General features: G+C 37.0%; 1 protein-coding gene across 2 annotated transcripts; it reads left to right on the forward strand.

Annotated features, from left to right (window-relative positions):
* ARPP19 (cAMP regulated phosphoprotein 19) lies at nucleotides 1–17,908 on the forward strand. Of its 2 annotated transcripts, XM_032623174.1 has the most exons (4): nucleotides 1–81; nucleotides 319–373; nucleotides 9,800–9,922; nucleotides 13,779–17,908. In XM_032623174.1, exons 2-4 carry the CDS (start codon nucleotides 329–331, stop codon nucleotides 13,947–13,949), a joined length of 339 nt encoding a protein of 112 aa, XP_032479065.1. In that variant the 5' UTR covers nucleotides 1–81; nucleotides 319–328; the 3' UTR covers nucleotides 13,950–17,908. The 2 variants fall into 2 exon arrangements, with proteins under 2 accessions (XP_032479065.1, XP_032479064.1); XM_032623173.1 differs by lacking the exon at nucleotides 1–81 and having other exon boundaries at nucleotides 136–373.
* The last annotated feature ends 2,726 nt before the right edge of the window (nucleotides 17,909–20,634 follow it).

Below are 20,634 nucleotides of genomic sequence, written 5' to 3' on the forward strand. Positions count from 1 at the left end.
TGTGAGGTGAGGCGCGAGCCGCGACCTTTGAAGGAAAGAAGGAAGTTCTTGGGCGTCGCAGAGCTGGAGAAGCGGGCTAAGGTAGGTGAGGGCGCGGCGGGCCGAAGGGGCGGCGGGCCGGCGGGCCGGCGGCGGGCCGTAGTGGTGGCGCCCGCCGGGCGCGGCGGGGCTGCGTGTCGTCATAAGGCGGCGGCCATTTTTGCGGGCAGAGACGGCCCGGGCGGGCGCTCGGGGAGCGGGACGGGCTTGAGGCTGCGCGGCGGGCGGGCGGCCTTGGCCACCCGGTAATTGCTTCTCTTCCCGGCGTTTTGTCCGCAGAGGGAGCAGTATGTCCGCGGAAGTCCCCGAGGCAGCCTCCGCGGAGGAGCAGAAGGTGAGTGTGCCCGTGGAGCGGGCCGGGGAGCCCGCAAGGCCCGGGGCCGTCGCTGCCGGGGGCCGGGCCTGGCGGCGGCCTGGTCCCACCGCGGGCGGAGGGGCGCAGCCGGAGCCAGCCCGGCGCCGGTGCAGAGCCGGTGTGCCGCTCCTCCTCACCTGGCAAGGCCACACACCCCGGAACCGGCCGCCCTCAGGAGCTCGGGTAGTTAGCGCCGGCGTGGTGCGAGTTGGAGGTTCTCAGCGTCCTGGCTGAAACGTTCCTTTAGCGCCTGGGTGTGTCGGGGTTTCCCTTAATACTCAACTGTACACAAGAGCCCGTGACTTGGTCCTTATGCGTGGAGCCTAAGTTTTTCCGTGGGCTACACTTGGCTCATGAACCTTTATTTTTCCCTCGAAGAACTAACTGTCCAACTGCTTGTATTGTCTGCGTGTTGTTAACTCTAAAGGCGGTATCTCGTGTTGGGGCGGTGACTTAGACCTGGGTTGGAATTTCAGGTCCAGTTACTGTTAGCCGTGTAACTTTGGTCAGTTACTAAACTAACTGTTCAAGCTTCAGTCTTCTCATCTGTAAAATAAGAATAATAGTCCTTGCTGGATACAGTTGTTGTGAAGCTTAAATGTGGTGGATAACTTACCGCTTTGGCGCAACGTGTGCTCTGAAATGTGTGCCAGTGGGATTCGCCTATGGTGCTTGACTAAAACTCGAAAGGTTGGAATTAAATTTTTTTTTTTGCCAGCTGACTTGATCACGTGTTTCGTGGAAACATGGGAACATTTTGTAAACTCACTTGTAATACCTTGTTGATGTAGGGAAATAGGCCACGGATCGGTGTGATTCAGATTATGGATATAAAGGCTTTATATTTGTCTAGGCTAGTGCTTGCTTCTAAATAACCATAATTATTTAAAGGGTCAGAGGGCATTGTCATAAATAAGATTTGGTCTAATACTTGGATTTTGTAAGGGCTTCTGCTTTAGGTTACAACCATGCTCCTAATCAGGCTGAAATTTTGATTAGTGTTTTAAACCCATTCCATGTGTTCTTTACCATGTTAACTTTCCCTGAATTGGATGGTTCTGTTATGATATTACTTGTAAAGTAACTGGAGAAAAAAGCAATAACAAATAATAGGCCAAGTCACTACCTTATTCGAGAATATTCCGATGTAAACTATGTTGGGTATTTTTCACACTTTGCTAAAAATCGAACTTGGGGGCAAAAAAAAAAGTATATATGCTATATATAATTTGAGGATTACAGTCATAATTGTAATATTAAATGTTTATTGTAAAATATTTATCGTGATGTTCATTATTGCTTAGGGTTTAGGAGCCCAGATAAAACAGCAAACCCATGTCTGTGCTGTCCTGTCCTAAACACTAAAATCAACCTCAGTTTTGACTTGTGACGCACAATAATGTGCTATGTAATTTTCTTTTATGAGATGTGTTAATATGTTGCCAAAGCGTGGAGTGTTGATTTCTGCATTGTAAATGCTTTCACTTGGGAGAGCCTAATATTTATGTCTCTTAACAAGTTTAAGGCTGTCTTCAATGTGTTCTTTTTGTGTCTACATTAAAATTTTAATTCAGGTCCTTTGGTTTTAGGGCTGCTGTGTGAGGTTAGTAATATAACGTCCCTTCTTGAATTAAGGTTTGGCTGTAGATGTTAAGTGCCCGTAGCATGGATACCATCCCTAAACATGAGGAAAATGTGCAGAGTCACTTCTGTGTTCCTGTGAGCCAAATCACCTGTTTCTTCTATCTGGAAGAATAGTTAGATGACCTAAAAAAATTGGATTATTGTTTTTGTACCCAATTGACCTTCGAATTAAAGCCAAAGTATTCAGCTAAAATACCTTTATAGTTTTATGGTACGTCAGCCTATTGCTTCTGAAAAACTAAGGTAAAGAGATGAGCCTGGCATAGAGTAAGAGCCAAGTCACTATCTACCTGAGTAGTATGCGAACCCTTGTTAAGAGAAGAAAACTGTATAGGCCACTATTTTTTATTGTGATACTAATTAAATATTACAAACAGAAAAATAAGTATAAACTCTTATCTCTCTTACACCACTCTAAATCTGAAACTAAATACAGACAAAAAGATTCTAAATTATTAATTCACTGTGGCATGGTATTTTGCTGAAACTGAATTTCCAGTGTATTGAGACTATGGTAGCAATCGTTAAAGTGCAGGAGGCTTTTGAGTTTGGCAAGTTAACACTCCCTTAGACCATTTGAATTCTCAGTTCTCCCTTTTTTAAGAGTTAGTTGTATGGTCATTTAACTGTAGTCTTAGGTAGATCATTTACATTTTAAATTCAGCTCTGTAGTTTTCTCATTATTTGGACAAATGGAGTAGTAAATGAAAGCTCAGACACCCAAGTACCATAGGACTGCTTAAATATAAGATGACAATTCAGATGCCCTAAGATATGCTTATCTTTTTCTTTAGATTATCACCAAAGTGAAAAGTAAACATTATTTTAGCAGAGACCTCTTGGATCCATCATCCACTTTGAATAATACTTAGCTGAGACACGCATGCAGTCTGATCCTGGGGGTGAAAAGGGGCATGTGGAGCCTTAAAACACATAGTTCTGTTTTCATTGTGAGCATCTTAAACTCAGGACTCTCCTTTATTTATCTTTTCTCCCATGGCACCTAGGATAGTGCCTGGCATTGTTCTGAAAATGTTGGTTGAATGAATTTTTCTCCAGACTTTTCAGTTGCCAAAGCACTATGTCAATACAAATGACGATACTAGTACTGCAGTTAAAAAAAGAGAGGGATAGACCATGGTAATATAAAAAACCTTAGCTTAGACCCACTTAAGAAATCTGAATGAAAGTAGAAGGATGTTTATATGTATTTTTTCATATATATGGCTTTTAACTTTTTCTTAGAGAAGATCTTAATAGCAGGTTCTCTAGAAAACAGGTTTTCTAGAGATTTTATTACAAAATTCATCAAATTAACTTAGTAAGGTGTCTTGGGAAAGGCTAACTCAAGTAGAGCTTTCAACTTAAATATCTTTGTCAGTTTAAAAGGTATGCTTGGTGCTTTTGTGACTGGTGGAAGAGGAAGAGAACTACTGTTTAAATTACTTCATTATGTCATCAGTAAAGAGTGGATATAAATTGCTGTCCCATTTTCCCAGTTTTTAAAAAATCGTGGTTAATATTGGCCTTTTCTGGGACTGTTTTGACAGTACTTTTGGTAACCAAAAGGCTTAAGATATATTCAGTTTGGAGCACAACCTGCTCCTCTGGTTTGTTGTGCAACCATTGATTCTTAACAATCTAGAAGTAAACCTCAGAAAAGTTTTAAAATGTCTTTCAAAAAAACTCTTTCATTTGTTGTATAGTAAATTGCTGAGATAGCAACAGTGTTTAGGCTTGCCTGTTGTTTGTGCAAGACTTAAATACTTAACAACTTCTATTCCTGAACTTATAGTGTCTACTAAACATGAAATACTCCAAAGATAAGCTGTTGGTGAAACTATCACATGTTTAGAAAGTTTAACTTTTAAAAAACAGTTGGAGTACATTGTATTTGTTCATTCAGTAGACTTTTATTGAACACTAATTAAATGCCAGGCACTGGGCAAGCAGCAAGGACTTAATAGAACTACAGAAATTTTCCACAGAGGTTGATAACAGTATTGATCCCTTCCTGACACTATACCAGAGGATTTGTTGGCTTTCATTAATCTTATTCATCAATCAGTGCATCAGTGAACATATTGCTGAGCAGATTGAGAATTTACTTAGAGAGGTCAGATTTTTATTTGCTGATGTAGTTGTGTAACTTCCCTGCTGAAGACTAAAAAGTGGTATTAATCATTCAAACTTACTATCAATTCCATGACAGACTACAAAATAATCCTTAATTATTTGAATATATGTATGTATATATATGTGTATATATATGCTTTTATACCTTATACTCCTCCTACTTACAGAAAGCTTAGCTAGTATATTTCAATAGAATGATTCACAAAAATGCAAGTGCCTAACGTGAATAAATATTAGGCCCTGTGCTAATTGTAGAGTATACAACGAAGATTATTTTGGGGCATATGTTATTGCCAAGAGAATAACTACCACTTAAAATATTGTTTTTAAGTTTTTGTTTTTTTGTACATCATAAGCATACATCTCTGTTGCAGTATCCTGGATTTCTGCTTTCCTAGTTTGTAGCCTAGAGTAAAAGTTCCAGAATTCTAATGATGCTTTTCCCCCCTCCTCCCAAAGCTATTATCAGCATAGAAACCACTTAGCTAAATGAAGTCACTCATATTCCAGCATCTATTTCTAAAAACTAGTAAAATTTCTGTGTAACACAAAGGCCTCTTGGAGAGTAAAGATTCAAAACCAGATTTGAATTTTTAAAAATACTTTCTTCTTGGTTAAGCATGTCATTTCCCATCTTTGTTGATCCTTTTTATTGTATCTTTCTTTTTTATTTCATTAATTTCTGCTTTTTATTTTCTCCTGTTTTCTTTGGGTTCCGTTCTTTGTGTAACTTCTCAAGTTGGATGCATAGCTCATTGAGTTTTAGTTTTCTTTAATATAAGCCCTTAAGGGACACTTGTATCCCACAAATTTGGTATGTGTAGAATTTTTATTATTAGTGAGTTCCAAGTAATTTTTTTTATTCCTATGATTCCTTTTTTAACCATGAATTATTTAGTAATGTACTTTAATTTCCAAATGGCAGGGATATATACAGTTTGAAATAATTGACTTTTAACTTTCTGAATTGCAGTCATAGATTGTGGCCTGGATGGAAATGGTTAAGACTCGCTTTATGGCCTGATATTTTGTCAGTTTTTCCATTTGTCCTTGAGAAGAATATGTATTTCCTAATTGTTGGATGCAGAATTAAAATCAAGTATGTTGACTACTTTGTCTTTTTCACATACCAATATGAGGAAGGTCTGCTGAACTCTCCTATGCTGATAGACTTATCAGTTGCTCCCTATAATTTTGTTGATTTATTTATTTTGAGGCTTTCTTATTAGAGGCATAAACATTAGATCTTCTGTATTCCTAATAAAGCTTTTTGGTCTTTTTTTTTTTCCATTTCTTGTCCTCCTCACCCCCTCCTCCGCCCCCCCCTTTTTTTTTTTTCAATTGACTGATTTTCTTCTTCCATTTTACCCCCACTATTAGTTTGGAAGTTATATACTTTATTTTGTTACTAAATTGATTCCCCCTGAAATTTTATCAAGCCTCTTCAACTAAGCAAAGTGTAAAATTAATATCATAAATCTTTTTGTAAATGAGACAGAAACATAGAACACTTAAAACTTTAAAAAACTGTTGTATATTTTTGTTCTGTCCTTTTTTAACCTCACATATTAAGACATTAAAATTAGGAAAGTGACTGTGTCAATTATATTTCAGTAAAGCTGGGGAAAAAATTAGAAAAGTGACCTGTTCAGTATACATACATACATACCAATTTCTTGTTTGCTTTTTCCTTCTTTATCTCAGACCTTTTGAGGGATGTATTTTCATTCTAGCTGGAATAAATGTTCAGAAATTCCTTTGAAGGATGTCCAGAAACATGCAATCACACCAGATTTTGTGTGCTTCTTTGCATTTTTTAACGTGACTGTAGGGATAAATTGCCTTTTTAAAAACAAATTTCTATTGCAGCTTTTTATTTTAAATCACTGTGAAATGAAGTTCTCACAACATAAGACCTCTTCAAACTCCAAAGTCAGGCATCTGGAGTAGACTCTCAGGTCACTTCTCCCTCTTAGCCCTGTGTCCACCCCAGTCACCCAAAATCCTGCTAGGACCATCCTGGTGATCTCTTTTTATTTGTAATAGTTCTAGCAAAAGTTATACAACAGTTTATTCCTTTAATTTTAATTGGCAGTTTACATATATACATACTGCTATACATATTATCTCCTTTCTTTTAAATTACATAAATACTTTCTAGGAACTATTTCAGTAAATTGCTTATTTTACCTGATTTTGTCAGTTAATGTCCTGCTCTGGAGAATAGAAATCAATTTGGGTATTTCAGACAGAAAGGGATATGATTTAGGGGGTTAGGTTACAAATTATTTGAAAGGATAGAGTAGCAGAAAGGGGAAGATGATGTTTCCAGAGGTGAGGGATTGCAAAAAAACCTTTGACCCTGCAAGAGTGAGCACTATTCTGAGCCCAGCATCCTCTGCCCCATCTCACGTAGCTGCTACAATAGACCCTAATCATGAGCTTGATGCCCTTCTGCAGGAACACACAGGAGCTACTGCTGTCTGCACATTGTGTGGCATCACCAGGAATAAAATGGATTCTTTTTCCCATGCCTTTTAATTTGTTGTAGGTACCATTGGCAGAACCTTATAGGAATTCAGTCTGAGAAATGTGCTTTCAGGCTTATTCTAACTGTAGTGATTCAGGGGAGTGTTTAGAGAAGGCTGAGTGTGGGCCGAATGCCCATGGACACAGTCCACCACCTCACATGTTATTAATACTCCACAAGCAAACTGTACCTGCGTCAGATCATTGGTGAACATCCAGGCATTTGAACTTGCTTATCAATAAGCCCTAGAACTGTATACATTTGCAGAAGGTTTAAGAATGTTTCTGTATGATCCATTAAAAGTATTGTATGTGTCTTGATGGTACTGACTACATTTAAAAAATGTAGCTTAGGTCATATTTTCCACCCTTTTGGTGTTAAATGTAGCTGAAATCCTGAATCCAACTGCCAAGTTACACCTAGCAGGGACTTGCCATTGTGCTATGTATTTGGCCAGGAAGTCCAAGAATTGGTTTGTTTTTCTAGGACGTATTACAAATTTATTGTAAATCTAAATAATATTTTCAGCTGTAGGTGCTGTTTTGCCCAAAATATTTTTCGATAGTACACTGTTTCAATTTAATTAAACTGTTTCATTTAATTCAATATTATATGTAAATATATACATAAATGTGTTCCTTATTAAGAAAATAGGGGAGTGCCAGATAAGATGGCATATTGTGCACAACTTTTTTCCCCTCATATATAAAATGGGGAAATCTCCAGAAACGCTGGAAATTAGGGAAAGTTGCTACCCCATACTAGAAATTTTAAGGAATCTTTCTTAGATACAGAGAACTGATAATTCAAATCAAAGAAGTAGAGTGCTCTCATTTCCCAAGCCTAAGAAAGCTGGATGGTTTTAGTGGAAATGTAGGACTCTGTTAACACCCTTTAATTTGAAGGTGCTGGGACTGAAAGGCTATAATTGGGTTGGAGTCCTTTTCAACCAGTGTCCAAATTTAACGTCAGCCAATTTAAAAAACAACTGTATAGTGGAACCCAAGAGTAGGTCCCTCCCAAGTCCACTTATAAATTAACCACTATGGATACCCTGGGGCTGTAGTAGCGAAGTGAAGCCTCTGTGGTGACCCAGCGCACTCTCTTATACTAAACTGGGAACCTTAAATTTATATTATTTCTCCAGCTTATCTGATTAATACAATGTAGTCATATCTTGTATAGGGGTTAGGTTCTAAAGTTAGTAAGGCAAAAAATCACATATAACTGAAATCACCCTTGAAAAACCCAGTGAAGTCATGATCACATTAGAGACTGCCCCATCAATTCTCAGTAGGTCAGGTGGTAGTCACTTTTTTGTCTAGCGTTTGAACAGATGGCCGAGTTGGTTCTTCAGTTGATTGCCAGCTGAGGTAGTTGACTCCTGTTACAGGGGCCGAGTTTTTAAACACTGGAATGATAAACAGCATGTTGATACACTTACACTCTGAAAGAGACATACTCTGGGATTGAGACTCTCCTGGGAATGCAGGGTTGCGTCATAAACCTCACACTTGAGCTACCCTTTTTGAATGGAATGACTGGCAGAATCACCGATACTATTTAGAGTCTCTATCTCTGGCTGGGCACACATAGTTGAATTTTTTGTACATCGAGTGAATGATGCAACCACTGTAAAAAGAATGAAAATCAAAATATGTAGACGCATGAAACTGCAGCATAAGAAGAGAGTAGAACACTTGAAGCAGAAGGAAGCATACACATAAAAGAAGCCCCATAGAAAGGGTATATTTGACAGCAGCAGCAGCTTTTTTCTCAAAATCCTCTACAACTAAAAATGAGAAAAGGTAACAACGCATGAGGAAGCTTTTGAAGATGGAAAAAAATATTGACAATCTATAGGGTGAATAAAGTTGATTATAAAACATGTATGAAAATACTTTTGCGGAAGATATATGCAAAAATTATATGAAGTTGTTTCTTGAGTTCCTAGATTAATAAATGATTACTTGCTGCTGTGTAAGAACAGTAGGCTTGGCATTTATGGATAACATTTCTGCTTTTTGACTATTCATAAATAACCTGGAAGAATCAAGATATGCAGAGGTGTGTAATTTTGCTGAGCCGGTGTGCAGAAGTGAGTCCATTAGCTAAAAAGTATGCCTTGCCATTGCCCAGCCTCCCCTATCAAGGCAGCTGTATTTCTCTTGATTCATTCTTTCTTCTGCACTACTTGCCATGAAGTGGTAAACACTGCTTCCCTATAAAATATTACTCTTGGGGACTTCCCTGCAGTCCAGTGGTTAAGACTCCCCGCTTCCACTGCAGGGGGCACAGGTTCCATCCCTGGTTCGGGAACTAAGATCCCACGTGCTGTGTGGCACAGCCTATATATATATATATATATATATATATATATATATGGAAGAAAGTAAGCTATATCAAGACTGGTGTTAAAAGTGAATAGGCTTAAGATATTGATAGTCCTTGGTCAGAAAACATATTTTTGATGCATTAAAGATGGGATCTTTGGCATGAAAACTGTTTTCCATTAAATATGGATAGAAATTAGGCAATAAAATATACAGATGTAAAGATTGACAGAGATGATGTTTCTCTCCTTTAAAAATAACAAGGTCTTCTGCATTATCCAAGGAAAATATGATGGTAAGTAAGCTGCTGTTAATTTCTATTAAAGATTCTCAGAGCTTTCAATTAAATATGATCTTGAATAAACAGGAGGTCAAAAAGCTCTTTTTTATTTTAACAGTATTAAGATGGTTCTCTAAATATGGGCAAAGAGCTGATGAGTTCCATAGAAGGTGACTAACTATAAATGTATTATACATGACTGGAAAGTAATGGCAAGCAAGACTTCAGAGCTGAGCTATCTTGATATTTTTATCCAGTGTGTGGGGTGTTATACATGCATCACAGCTATAATAGAGCTGTCACATGGATCATTTGAAAAACAAGACAGAGATGTTTTAACAGCCTCTGTGCTTGATTTCTTAGTCTGTTGCTGCATTATTTGGTATTTGACAACTAAAACCAGAATCCAGATATTTAAAAGGTGGAATTATCTAAAATAACTGAATTGTAATAGACAAGTAATTTATTTAAAATTATTTCAGGAAATGGAAGACAAAGTGACTAGTCCAGAGAAGGCTGAAGAAGCAAAATTAAAAGCCAGGTATCCTCATCTGGGACAAAAGCCTGGAGGTTCAGATTTTTTAAGGAAACGATTGCAGAAAGGGGTAAGTTCTCATGTGTAAATCTTCATGTGTTTTAAGTCCTGTGAACTCATTGTGCCGAAAGAGATTGTGAAATGGGTGTCTGTGTATATAGCTCTTTACCACCAGATGTGTGTGCATTGATAAGTATATATGTTGGCTATAGTTATATGTGGATTATTTTCTCAAATAAACCAAATTGCAAGGGAATATTTTTTCAGCTTTATTGAGTTATAACTGATGTAAAATATTATGTAACTTTAAGGTGTACAGTGTGATGATTTGATACATGTACATATTGCTAAATGCTTACCATAATAAGGTTAGCTAACACATCTTTTACCTCACATAATTACCATTTTCTTCTTGTTATGGTGAGAACGTTAAAGCTTGACTCATAGCAACTTCCAAATATACAGTCCAATATTGTTAACTGTAGTTAACACCATATTGTCCATTTATTAGATCCCTGGAACTTACTTATCTTATAATTGAAAGTTTGCACCCATTCACCAGCATCTCCCCATTTCCCCCACCACTCAGCCCCTGGCAACCACTGTTCTACTCTGTTTTCTATGAGTTTGATGATTTTAGATTCCACATATAAGTGATGTCATACACTAATTGTCTTTCTACCAAAAGAATATTTTAACATTAATTTTAGTTTAACAGATTACTTTTAAAAGTGGCAAAATATAGAATGGTGTTTTTATGTAGCATGAAAGAATGACATTCACAGCTTTGAAATAATAGAATGACAAAGAAGGATTATACCAAAGCATAAAAATAAAATCCTTGTTCCATGAAAAGTAATATGGTGGGGAAATTATTATAAAAATGTTAGTTGATATTTGTAATACATAAAATGGTTTTTCAAATACACAAGGAAAACATTAAGGTGCCCTAGATAAAGGATTTTAGCCGAGGAAATATTGTTATGAAACACAAAAAAATGTTTATCCAGGATAGAAATCAATGGAGTATGAATTAGAACAATTATTTCTTTGTAGCTTTAACTATAATAAAAAGCAGCATCATTATTCAACAGCAGAGATATAGTAAATAAATTGTGATAAGTCAACAAAGTAGAGCATTATGTGGTCATTTAAAAAGCAAAGACCATAATATACAGGATAAATAGAAAAAAGCAGCATTGAGAAACATGTTCTGCATTCTGTGTAAAACGTATCTGTACCAAGTCTCAGTTTGAAATCATCCCATCAGATGTGGTTTTAGTATGAAATTATGTAATTTTCTTTGATTATTATTATTTGGATTTGGGATTTGACTATTAGTGTTTAGGAAACTTTTTTTCCTTTGCTAATCTTCAGTATAACTTATGCTAACAGCCTTTCCTCCAACATTTGGGCTATTGACTTTGTCATTTTTCTAGCTTCAACGATTTATGACTTTAAGTATCTTCAAGTTAGAATTTATATACGTTGTATCTTGGTGTTATAGATGTAAATAGTTGTCAATAAGAAAATGCCACTTGAATCAAGAAATTTATATAGAATTTGAGATGGGAGCTCTTGAATGATTCTGTATTTTACCAAAATGTCAGTGAATAAGCACTTTTATATTAGGGAAAAGAAATGTTATATTCAACTATATAATTTCTTACTATGTTAAAAGAGTTTTTAAAAAAAATGTCTGGATCACAGGGTTTTAGTTTTCCTCTGTCGTAATAGCAAACTGACAAGTTATCATAGTATCTTTAAACAGTTTCTTGTTCATTTGAGAGGGTTGGTTAGATAACATGTATTTTAGGTCCCTTTCAGTTTTATTGTACTTGTCAATGTTATTTATTCGGATACCTATTTTTAGGCTTTTAACAATATGACGTGTGAGGGATATCAAGCAGCAGTCTGGCCCATGTTTTTTCATATTTGTGGAGTTTGTGAAGTCCCAAGAAAACTGAGGGTCCAGTTTTAAGAAACATGACCTTAAAATTAACTGTTGTCACTTTGGTGATCCATTAGTGTCAATGCAATTATAAATATGGATGTAAGTGTGACCCTTAAATTGAAGTGGGAAAAGGCTCTTATAAGAGTGTCATCTAGATGGTACAGAATATGTTAATTTTTAAATTTTTCACTTATACAAAATTTAAAAATTGTTAAAGACAAGTAATATTGCCTTCTTGAACTGTATCTTTTCCAATATGAGAAACATTGATCTAGTTCATTCCTCTACCTAGAGCAGTTATAATTATTAAGCATTGAGTTTAGTTTTTCTCTCACCACACTAAATAAATTTAATTCCTTTTCCTCAAGCAAAGTAGCCTAATCTACAGATAAGTGTGATCCCCTTGTGATGAACCTTTGTTTACTATAAAATAGGTAACATTAGAAACAGACTTTATTACATTGGGGAAACTCTGCCTCGAATTTGCACTATGTGTTAAAGTTCTCATTTTGTGCTTTTGACTCTAAGAAATTTGGCAGTCTACTTTCTCTTTTAGAGGCTACTAAACTTCAGAAGTAGCTCTCTAATATAATATAGTACATCAGAAGTTCTGAGGTTTTTTTTTCCACTACACTTATTTTAAAACATGCAGAAATGAAGCTGCAGTAAGTCTTAGAAAGGCCTGGTCCAAGTTTCCTACTCTATGTGTAGTGACACATGAAAAGCAATTTCTAACTTTAGACTCTGGCCTAAGGCCAGATGCTTATAAAAGAATAGTCACTGGAGGGAGGCAGCCAGTGAGACCTTTTTTTTCAGGCCATTCAGCAATCTTAAACTAAGCTGTGAGTTCCTAGCTCCTTGATTTACTACTTGAGTTACCCCTGAAGTCTCAAAGAGAATATTTATATTTCCTCCCCTTCATCCTTTGTCCAAGCCTTCATCTCATATCTGGATTCTTGTCTATGCTATAGGCAAAGGTTAGGTTCCCCTCCTTTGAGTAACCATAGCACCTCATGTATTTAAAACTGTAACAGTGGATTTACTTGGCTGTTGTCCATCTTTATATCTCTCTTCATGATTCACACAGTGCTTCGTGTAGTATTGCAGGCACTCAGTAAAGGTAGGCTAAACATGATAGGTGAAAGTCATAACCCAGGCAAATTCATCTGTTTTTACCTTGGAACAGACTAACTCATGTAGGTTATCTATATTAAGGTTGATCTTTAGCTCCACAATTTCTATTTCAGTGGTAAATGGTGTGGTTGTTACCGCATCCATCTCCAATTAATAAGAGCGATTGTTGTACTTAGTGTCTTAGGTGAAAAATGGTGGTATAGGATAGGGTTGTGTGTTTTAAGTGATAATTAATTTCGAATGAGTTCATTTCTTTTATTACCCTAAGCATTTATATTTTAACCTTAATTTTTATGTTAGTGAACTGCTCTAATTCAAATAAATGGTTTAAATCCTTACAGAACAGTTCATCTTAGATGACAGAGTACCAGCAACTATAAATAATAGTTGTAATAATTGTAAGCTTGATTGGAGGTGGGTGACATCCCAAATGCAAGTTGGTGGATTGTGTGTTTTTATTTTCAAAATCATTTAAACAAGAAATTCATGCTGGTTTTTCCATTAGTAAGTGAAAGGCTTGTGTCCCACTCTTTAAGTCCAGGGCTCTTAGCTCCCAGATAGATTGATATGGAAGTTAATGTCAATATTGAGGGTTCCATACTGGAACTAGAATGATATATGTAAGCCTGAAGAAAGGGTTCTTGCCTGACTTCTCAGCTGTTGACTTGTGATAGAACTCACTGTAGAGTCATAGCTATTTCGTGTAGTTGATGTTTTTGTTTAAAAACTTTTAGGTTTATTTTATTTTGACAGTACAGGGTCACATCTATATCTTAAACCAGTGTAATTGCATATGAAAGCTTTTTAAACTCTAGTCTGAATTTTTTTTTTCTTGTAGCAAAAATATTTTGATTCTGGGGATTACAACATGGCTAAAGCAAAAATGAAGAACAAGCAACTTCCTACTGCAGCTCCGGATAAGACAGACGTCACTGGTGACCACATTCCCACTCCACAGGACCTTCCTCAACGGAAACCATCTCTTGTTGCTAGCAAGCTGGCTGGCTGATTAAAAGAGCTGAACTGCATGAATCTTCTAATTCCCATTATTTCTCCTTAATATGTTACTTCTCCACTTTTTATTTCCTTTCACTCACTAAGTCGTTTGAGAGTTATGGCTTTGCAGGTAGTGGTAGTGTGTGTGTAAGGGAATATACATGTGTATAGAGTTTTGATTAGTTTAACAGTGCACTGATGAAAAGAACATGTTAGAGCAATGTAAAGTAATCTACTTGAAAATAATTGTATATATTACCTAACTCCTAGTGTAGGACTGGTTCCAACAAGTAACAAGCAAGTTTTACAATTTTAATGTTTTGGCTTTCTTTAATTCATCTTAATTATAGCTTTGTATGTTACTCTTATTTAATGTAACCTTTATTGTATTGATTTCTTCTGTATTTTCCTTTTGAATTTTGTAAAACAGAAGTTTAAGACTACAAGTTAGAAGAAAGGTCACATATTTCAAACATAAATAGATGGGGCTTCAAAAGATTTGTATCCTGTGCTTGAACTTGAATGGCCTTAAATCTGTTTCAGCTTTAACAATAGAATTTTACCTGGGCAATATTTGCCCATTCCGGTGTAACTTATGTGACTCTAGTGCGTAACAGCTGCTGTTGAAGAGTATTCTTATTCAGTTCTGTAGTGTTAGAATACCTTTTGTCGTTGAAGATGTGAATGAAGTGTGCATGTGCATCGACTGTTGAATTCACTTTTGTGCCATTTTTGTAAATACAGTAGTTTTGCACAACCTCTCACAACTGTCTGTATTAATTTCACATATTAAAGAGTAGATGATGTGCCAACCAGAAGCACAAGAGTTCCTACACAAAACCCTATGTGTCATTAGAGCTTCTGCATAGTAAGAGTAGTTTACAGTCTTGGGGTTATAGAATACCAAACTGAAATCTTTGCTCAGTCTGCCATAGACTTAAGCTTTTTCATTTGTTCCTCATATCCATGACATTCAGTGGCCTTGTGCAAATATGATATGTTGCTTAGGCATATCTTTTGTCCTATGCAGAACATTTCATTTTGACTTTTATGAAAATTACAATTCATGTAATTTATATAAACTTTTTTAAGGTAGAAACTTTTTACTTCCACAGTCAATTTTGGGGACACTAGAATAAAATACTTTGCCTCCTGTGGCCCCTTCCTTCTTTTTTTCTTGCTTCTTTGACTCAAATTGTGTTGGGCTGTGCCGTTCAGTCTCTTCGGCAACATAGGTGTCTGTATCTTTACTCTTGAAATTTGCTCTATTGGATGCTGTATATTCTAACACAATGATGATATTTTCCTTATAATATTTCTCAGTTGTTAATTAACCACTCTTAATCCTGTATTGTTAAGAATTGACAATTGTTTAAATAAAAGGAAATTTATAATGAAACAAATATTTGAGAAGATTGGCCCAGGAACCTAGTCAGGATGTGCTGAATTTTAAGTAATATAATGAGCTAGGTGAATTAGGCTTGTGACAATTAGAGGAATTTACATGGTAGGTGGAACATATTCATAATAAATACTTAGATATTTTGTTTCTATAGATGTCACTTTAATAAAATACAATACTTATGGTTTATCTAGTTAGTAAGAACTTTAATTAACAGACTTAACGGGGACAAATTTGCTGGTCTTTTAGGAGCTCTTCCCATGATGCTGAGGATATGTAGCCTGAGATGACAGTTTATTTTTCTTCATCTTTGACTTGTGCAGGGCCTTCCCCTCTTTTGGATCCAGGCGTCTTTTCTGGATCTTGGCTCCATTTGTATACCTGCTTTCCTATGACCCCAAATCACCATAGATGGTGCCTTGAGCACAGTACCTGCACTTAAAGGCTGCCTAGCTCTCTGAGGAAAACTTGGTGATTATCTTCGTGCTTCACCCACCCCAAAAGGCAGAAAACAACAAAATCGATAATGTGTTAATTTGTTATTGTAAGGATTAGTTATATATAAATAGATTTCTAACAGGAGTATGTAGGTTATTCCAAAGTATGTATAATCATTGTAGGATTATTTAAGAATTACAAAATAGCCCAAAGTAGACTATCTAGTGGTTTTGTTTTGTTTTTATGACTTATTTGCAAGCTATCACCATTAAATTCACACACACACATCAGAGATTAATCTCAAAGATCAGACCATGTTACTGATTATGGTAGGACTCCTGCTATGGTTTGTGACAAGTGATGTAATCTCTGCCTGAGTTTTCATTTGTAAAATACAATGCTAATATTAACCTACCTCAAAACTTGTTGAGGATCTGTGAAATACTGAGTAAGTGCCCCAAGTAAAACATTGTTGATTGTCTTTTTATTAAAAGTAAATTTCCTCATTAAACCAACCTGCCTTCTGTAAAGTCACAGTAATAGAAATCTCAGGATTTTCCATCAGAAAAGATCTGTCATTTAGGACTTGTAGGTATAATTGCTTAGCCTCCATTATTGGTGCTTGGGATAGAGGTTTTACATTTTTCTGTTTTTGTTCTGCTTCAAAGCTCAGTTAATTGAAGACATATTTGCAGGCTGTTTCACCATTGCTTGAATGAAGATTTTTGACCAAGGTGGGCTTAATCAAACATTTCTGTGGTTTCAGAATTGTGGTTTGAGAAATGGCCAGTTTTAATCATTGTCCTTCTTATTATAAATGAATGTTGGAGTAAACAAGTTGGGGATAAATACTTCATGAAAACTAGCTAATGTCTGAACTCAGTTACCTGTTTTATGTCCAGTAGCTCCTATTTGATAATACAGTTCTGAGAAACATTTCATTTTTAAAGGCTACATCTGACTAAAACAATTATTGGCATGTTGGGATAGTAAGGACTGTTGGATTGTTTTGAGGAACTGAAAGGAGCATTTTTGCAGTCTATTTACAAGTTATTCAATATTCCTTTGCTGCTCACCTAAAAATAAGTCTTAACTATTCATCAAGCCCTCTACTTGTTGTTACTTCACTTGGAATTTGTTGCTGTTTTTACTTGATGTAACAAAACTATACCTCTGAATGTTTATTGATACTTTTTACTAAATCAGACATGTATTCTTTCTCAATCCAAATTAGTGAAGTTTTATCAGTGCTGAAATATGATCTCTACTTGAATTGTGCTCTAAACTTGGTGTTTGGTGATCCAGGGGCAAGTAATCCAATAGGAAGAGCATGTCTGAATGGCAACTTAAGCAGTTTCTGTGCTTAAGAAACTTAAGCAGTTTCTTTTTACATTCCCCAACATTCAGACACATTTCTTCCATTTTTCATTTTCCTTTTTCACCTCATTTTACTTCACTTCTCCCCCCTCCCATCCCTGCTTATTTCTTAAGCCGCCTGATGGCATCTGTTAAATGGTATTTAGGACTGATGAATGATCAATCCTTTAATACCCTTCTCAATATAACACAACTAAGGACCCCTTTAAAATTTTGTAACACACTGTCCTCATCTGGATAATGACAAGTTTGAGCCACCGTCCCAACTCTGCAATTCAGCATGCACTGCCAGTCTTGCCCCATATCCCTTCTCCCCCTGACATCACACCACACCTTGTAAAATTGGGATCAAAGAAGTCTCATTTTGGGATTGTTAATCTAAGGATAAAAACACTGATTTTAATACTGTTTTACTAGTTTCTGCCTGTTAAAGCAGGTAGGCCTATAGGTTTTATTCTGGAAATCACTGATGGTCACGACAGCCATTAATTATGTTTGTATTTTGTTATTTATCAACTAAACAGCATTTGAAAGAAAAATCTAATTTCTTTAATATACCCTCAGATCTGTTACTGCATCTTTTATTTGTGATGCAGTAGGACACTTGCCTGTATTAAAAGGGCCAAGAGTAAATGCCTTTTTTGTTGAACATGTCTATAGAGTTGGCAGTTAATGCTGAAATTTGTTAAATAGCTCTTCCAAAATTATACTTGTGAAATACACAAAAATAAATTGATCTACTTAATTTCTATTGATTCGATTTGCAGTTTTTGTCTCATTTAAGTGTTATATTGTTTTTCAGTATATTTTCTGAAGTTGATCCCTTTAGATTTCAGCTACTACGATATGCAGAAAGAATTTGACTATTGTAGTCTTAAATTTTCTTTTAATTTACATAGTGTTTGTTTATGAGGTCTTAGCAGCCTAACTTACATTTGTAAAGGCTTTGTAATTTAGGTAACATGAAATGCTTGCAGATTGTGAGTCTTCCCCATCTCAGATATAAAACACTCTAGTACAGTACTGTCAGAAATAGAAAGATGGATGAGACACTCTGAGAAATTTTATATACATACAGTTGACCCTTGAACAATATGGGGGGTTAGGGGTGCCAACCCTGGGCGCAGTTGAAATTTGGTGTATAACTTACAGTCTGCCCCCCTTATCCGTGGTTCTGCATCCACGGATTCAACCAACCACACATCGTGTAATATTGTAGTGTGTATTTAGTGAAAAATTCCACCTCTAAGTGGTCCTGCACAATTCAAACCCATGTTGTTTAAAGGGTCAACTGTATGTGTGTGTGTGCATTTAGATAGATGGATAGATAAAACTTAATGCAAGGTGGAAGTATTACATCCCTTAAGAGAAATAGGAATAATAAAGTTCCAGGAAGTCTAGAGGAATGCATTATTAAATTTAGGGGATAAATGGGATGAGTGGTAAATTAGGGAAATTTTAGCGGTAGTTTTGAGAGATGGGTTGCTGTAGGCATTGGTGGAGGGAAAGGGAGAAAGAAGCATTTTAGGTGGAGGGCTGTTATTTTCAAATAGGCAAGGAGTTGGGAAAATGTGGCTCTGTATAAGGAAGTTTGGTTGGAGATCAAGGCATGCGAAGGAACTTGATTTTCCTGCATAACACTGTCCTTTCCTCCAGCCTTCAACTCAGTAAATACACCTCTGTGCACTTGCCCACTTGAGTACTCGAGCCAACGTTAGAAGTTATCCTTTATTCCTCAGAGGCTGTGACCAACACCCACCTAAATACACTGAATTTGTCCATTTCTCTTCCCTGCTGGCACCATACCCAAAGCCACTGTTTCTTACCTGGACAACTGCTATAGTTCTAACACGTAACTTTCTTTTTCTTTTTTTTGCGGTACGCGGGCCTCTCGCTGTTGTGGCCTGTCCCGTTGCGGAGAACAGGCTCCGGACGCACAGGCTCAGCGGCCATGGCTCACGGGCCCAGCCGCTACGCGGCATGTAGGATCTTCCCGGGCCGGGGCATGAACCCGTGTCCCCTGCATCGGCAGGCGGACTCTCGACCACTGCGCCACCAGGGAAGCCCTAACACATAACTTTCTACTCCTGCTCCCTTGTGTGTGCTGCAGTCCCACCCATTCCCACTGCCCCATCCCATTTCCATTCTGAAATCATACATCCAAGATCCTTTTGCCCCTGTTGAACATGTTTCTTTTCCATTAAACACTTCCCCTGTTTCATAGTTTGGCTAGCTCTTTTTCATTCTGAAGTCGGATCAAATTTAACTTCCTTAGATGAAGTCTGATTCGTTACTGCATCCCTAGCACCTAGAAACAGCTTATACATACTACATGCTTGTTGAATGAAAGTGAAATGGAATTGGAATACTGGGTTGGAAATTAAGTGAGAAACCAGATTAAGGTTATGGATGCAGAGAGATGATGATTCTCCATTCAGTCACGTCTAACCTTTCCTTCGTTGCAGTAGGCCTTTATACTCTTTCTCTGCATGAGGAGAAATGTCAAAGAGCTTTGCTCTCATAAACCTCACATCACTGAAATTGGTGCGCCTGATTTTCCATGGCAAGGATGTATTAAATGTTCACTGCTTCTCTACTCTTGCTTGTGATCACAACCTTGCAAACATTCTGCATCTGGTTTCTGAGGCTCTTAATTGCCCCATTACCAATAACTTGGGCTGATTAGTGTCTTGTAGACTCTCACTTTCCTGCAACTATACAAGCTAACATTCCTAATGACTTTGTCTATAGATGTAAGGTGCCGGTTGCTTGAGATACTGCAAAAATGATCACTATAGAGCAGCCATATTTTTAGGATAAAGATCAGAAGCAGACACACCAGTGCGCAGCTTTCTGTCACACCACACTTAACAAGTTACAGAACACAAACCTTTCACTTCTTCAGTAGAATATCCTGGGTATATTCTGTTACAGTATTGCCAGCTGTTTGCAGTATATTCACATTCCTATGGGAGATTGGTTCTACAGAAGCAAAGGGAGGAAAAACTTCAATAAGAGGATGGTTGTCTACAGAGTAGAGAGCAGCAGAATGAAGAGTGGCACCTGAGAAAAGGCCACTGGAAATTGGTATCACTGATCATTTGGAGAGAGCAGTTTCAGTAGAGGTGTGCATGGGCCTGGGACAGAGGGACAGAAAAGGAACAATAAGTGATTAAAGGTGAGTTAGTGGAGAGGATGTGATTTTTTTGAGAATTTCTGAGGTACATAAAAGAAGATACAGTCTTTGGCTTTGCTTTTAAATGTAGGAAAGATTTGAGTTTGGTTACAAATAGGCAAAACAAAAGCATGGGAGAAAAACCAAAGATACAGAAGAGGCAAGAGGGCAAGAGCTGGGGTTGAGAGCATGCGTGAGGAGATTAGCCTTGGCATGTCTTCTACACAGAGGATGAATGACTAGAGTGCAGGTGGGGGAAAGGGATACTAGAGGAGAGTGGTCACTGAATGACCTTAGTCCTACTTG

Source organism: Phocoena sinus, chromosome 2, assembly GCF_008692025.1.
Source record: "Phocoena sinus isolate mPhoSin1 chromosome 2, mPhoSin1.pri, whole genome shotgun sequence".
In the NCBI taxonomy this organism is placed as follows: domain Eukaryota; kingdom Metazoa; phylum Chordata; class Mammalia; order Artiodactyla; family Phocoenidae; genus Phocoena; species Phocoena sinus.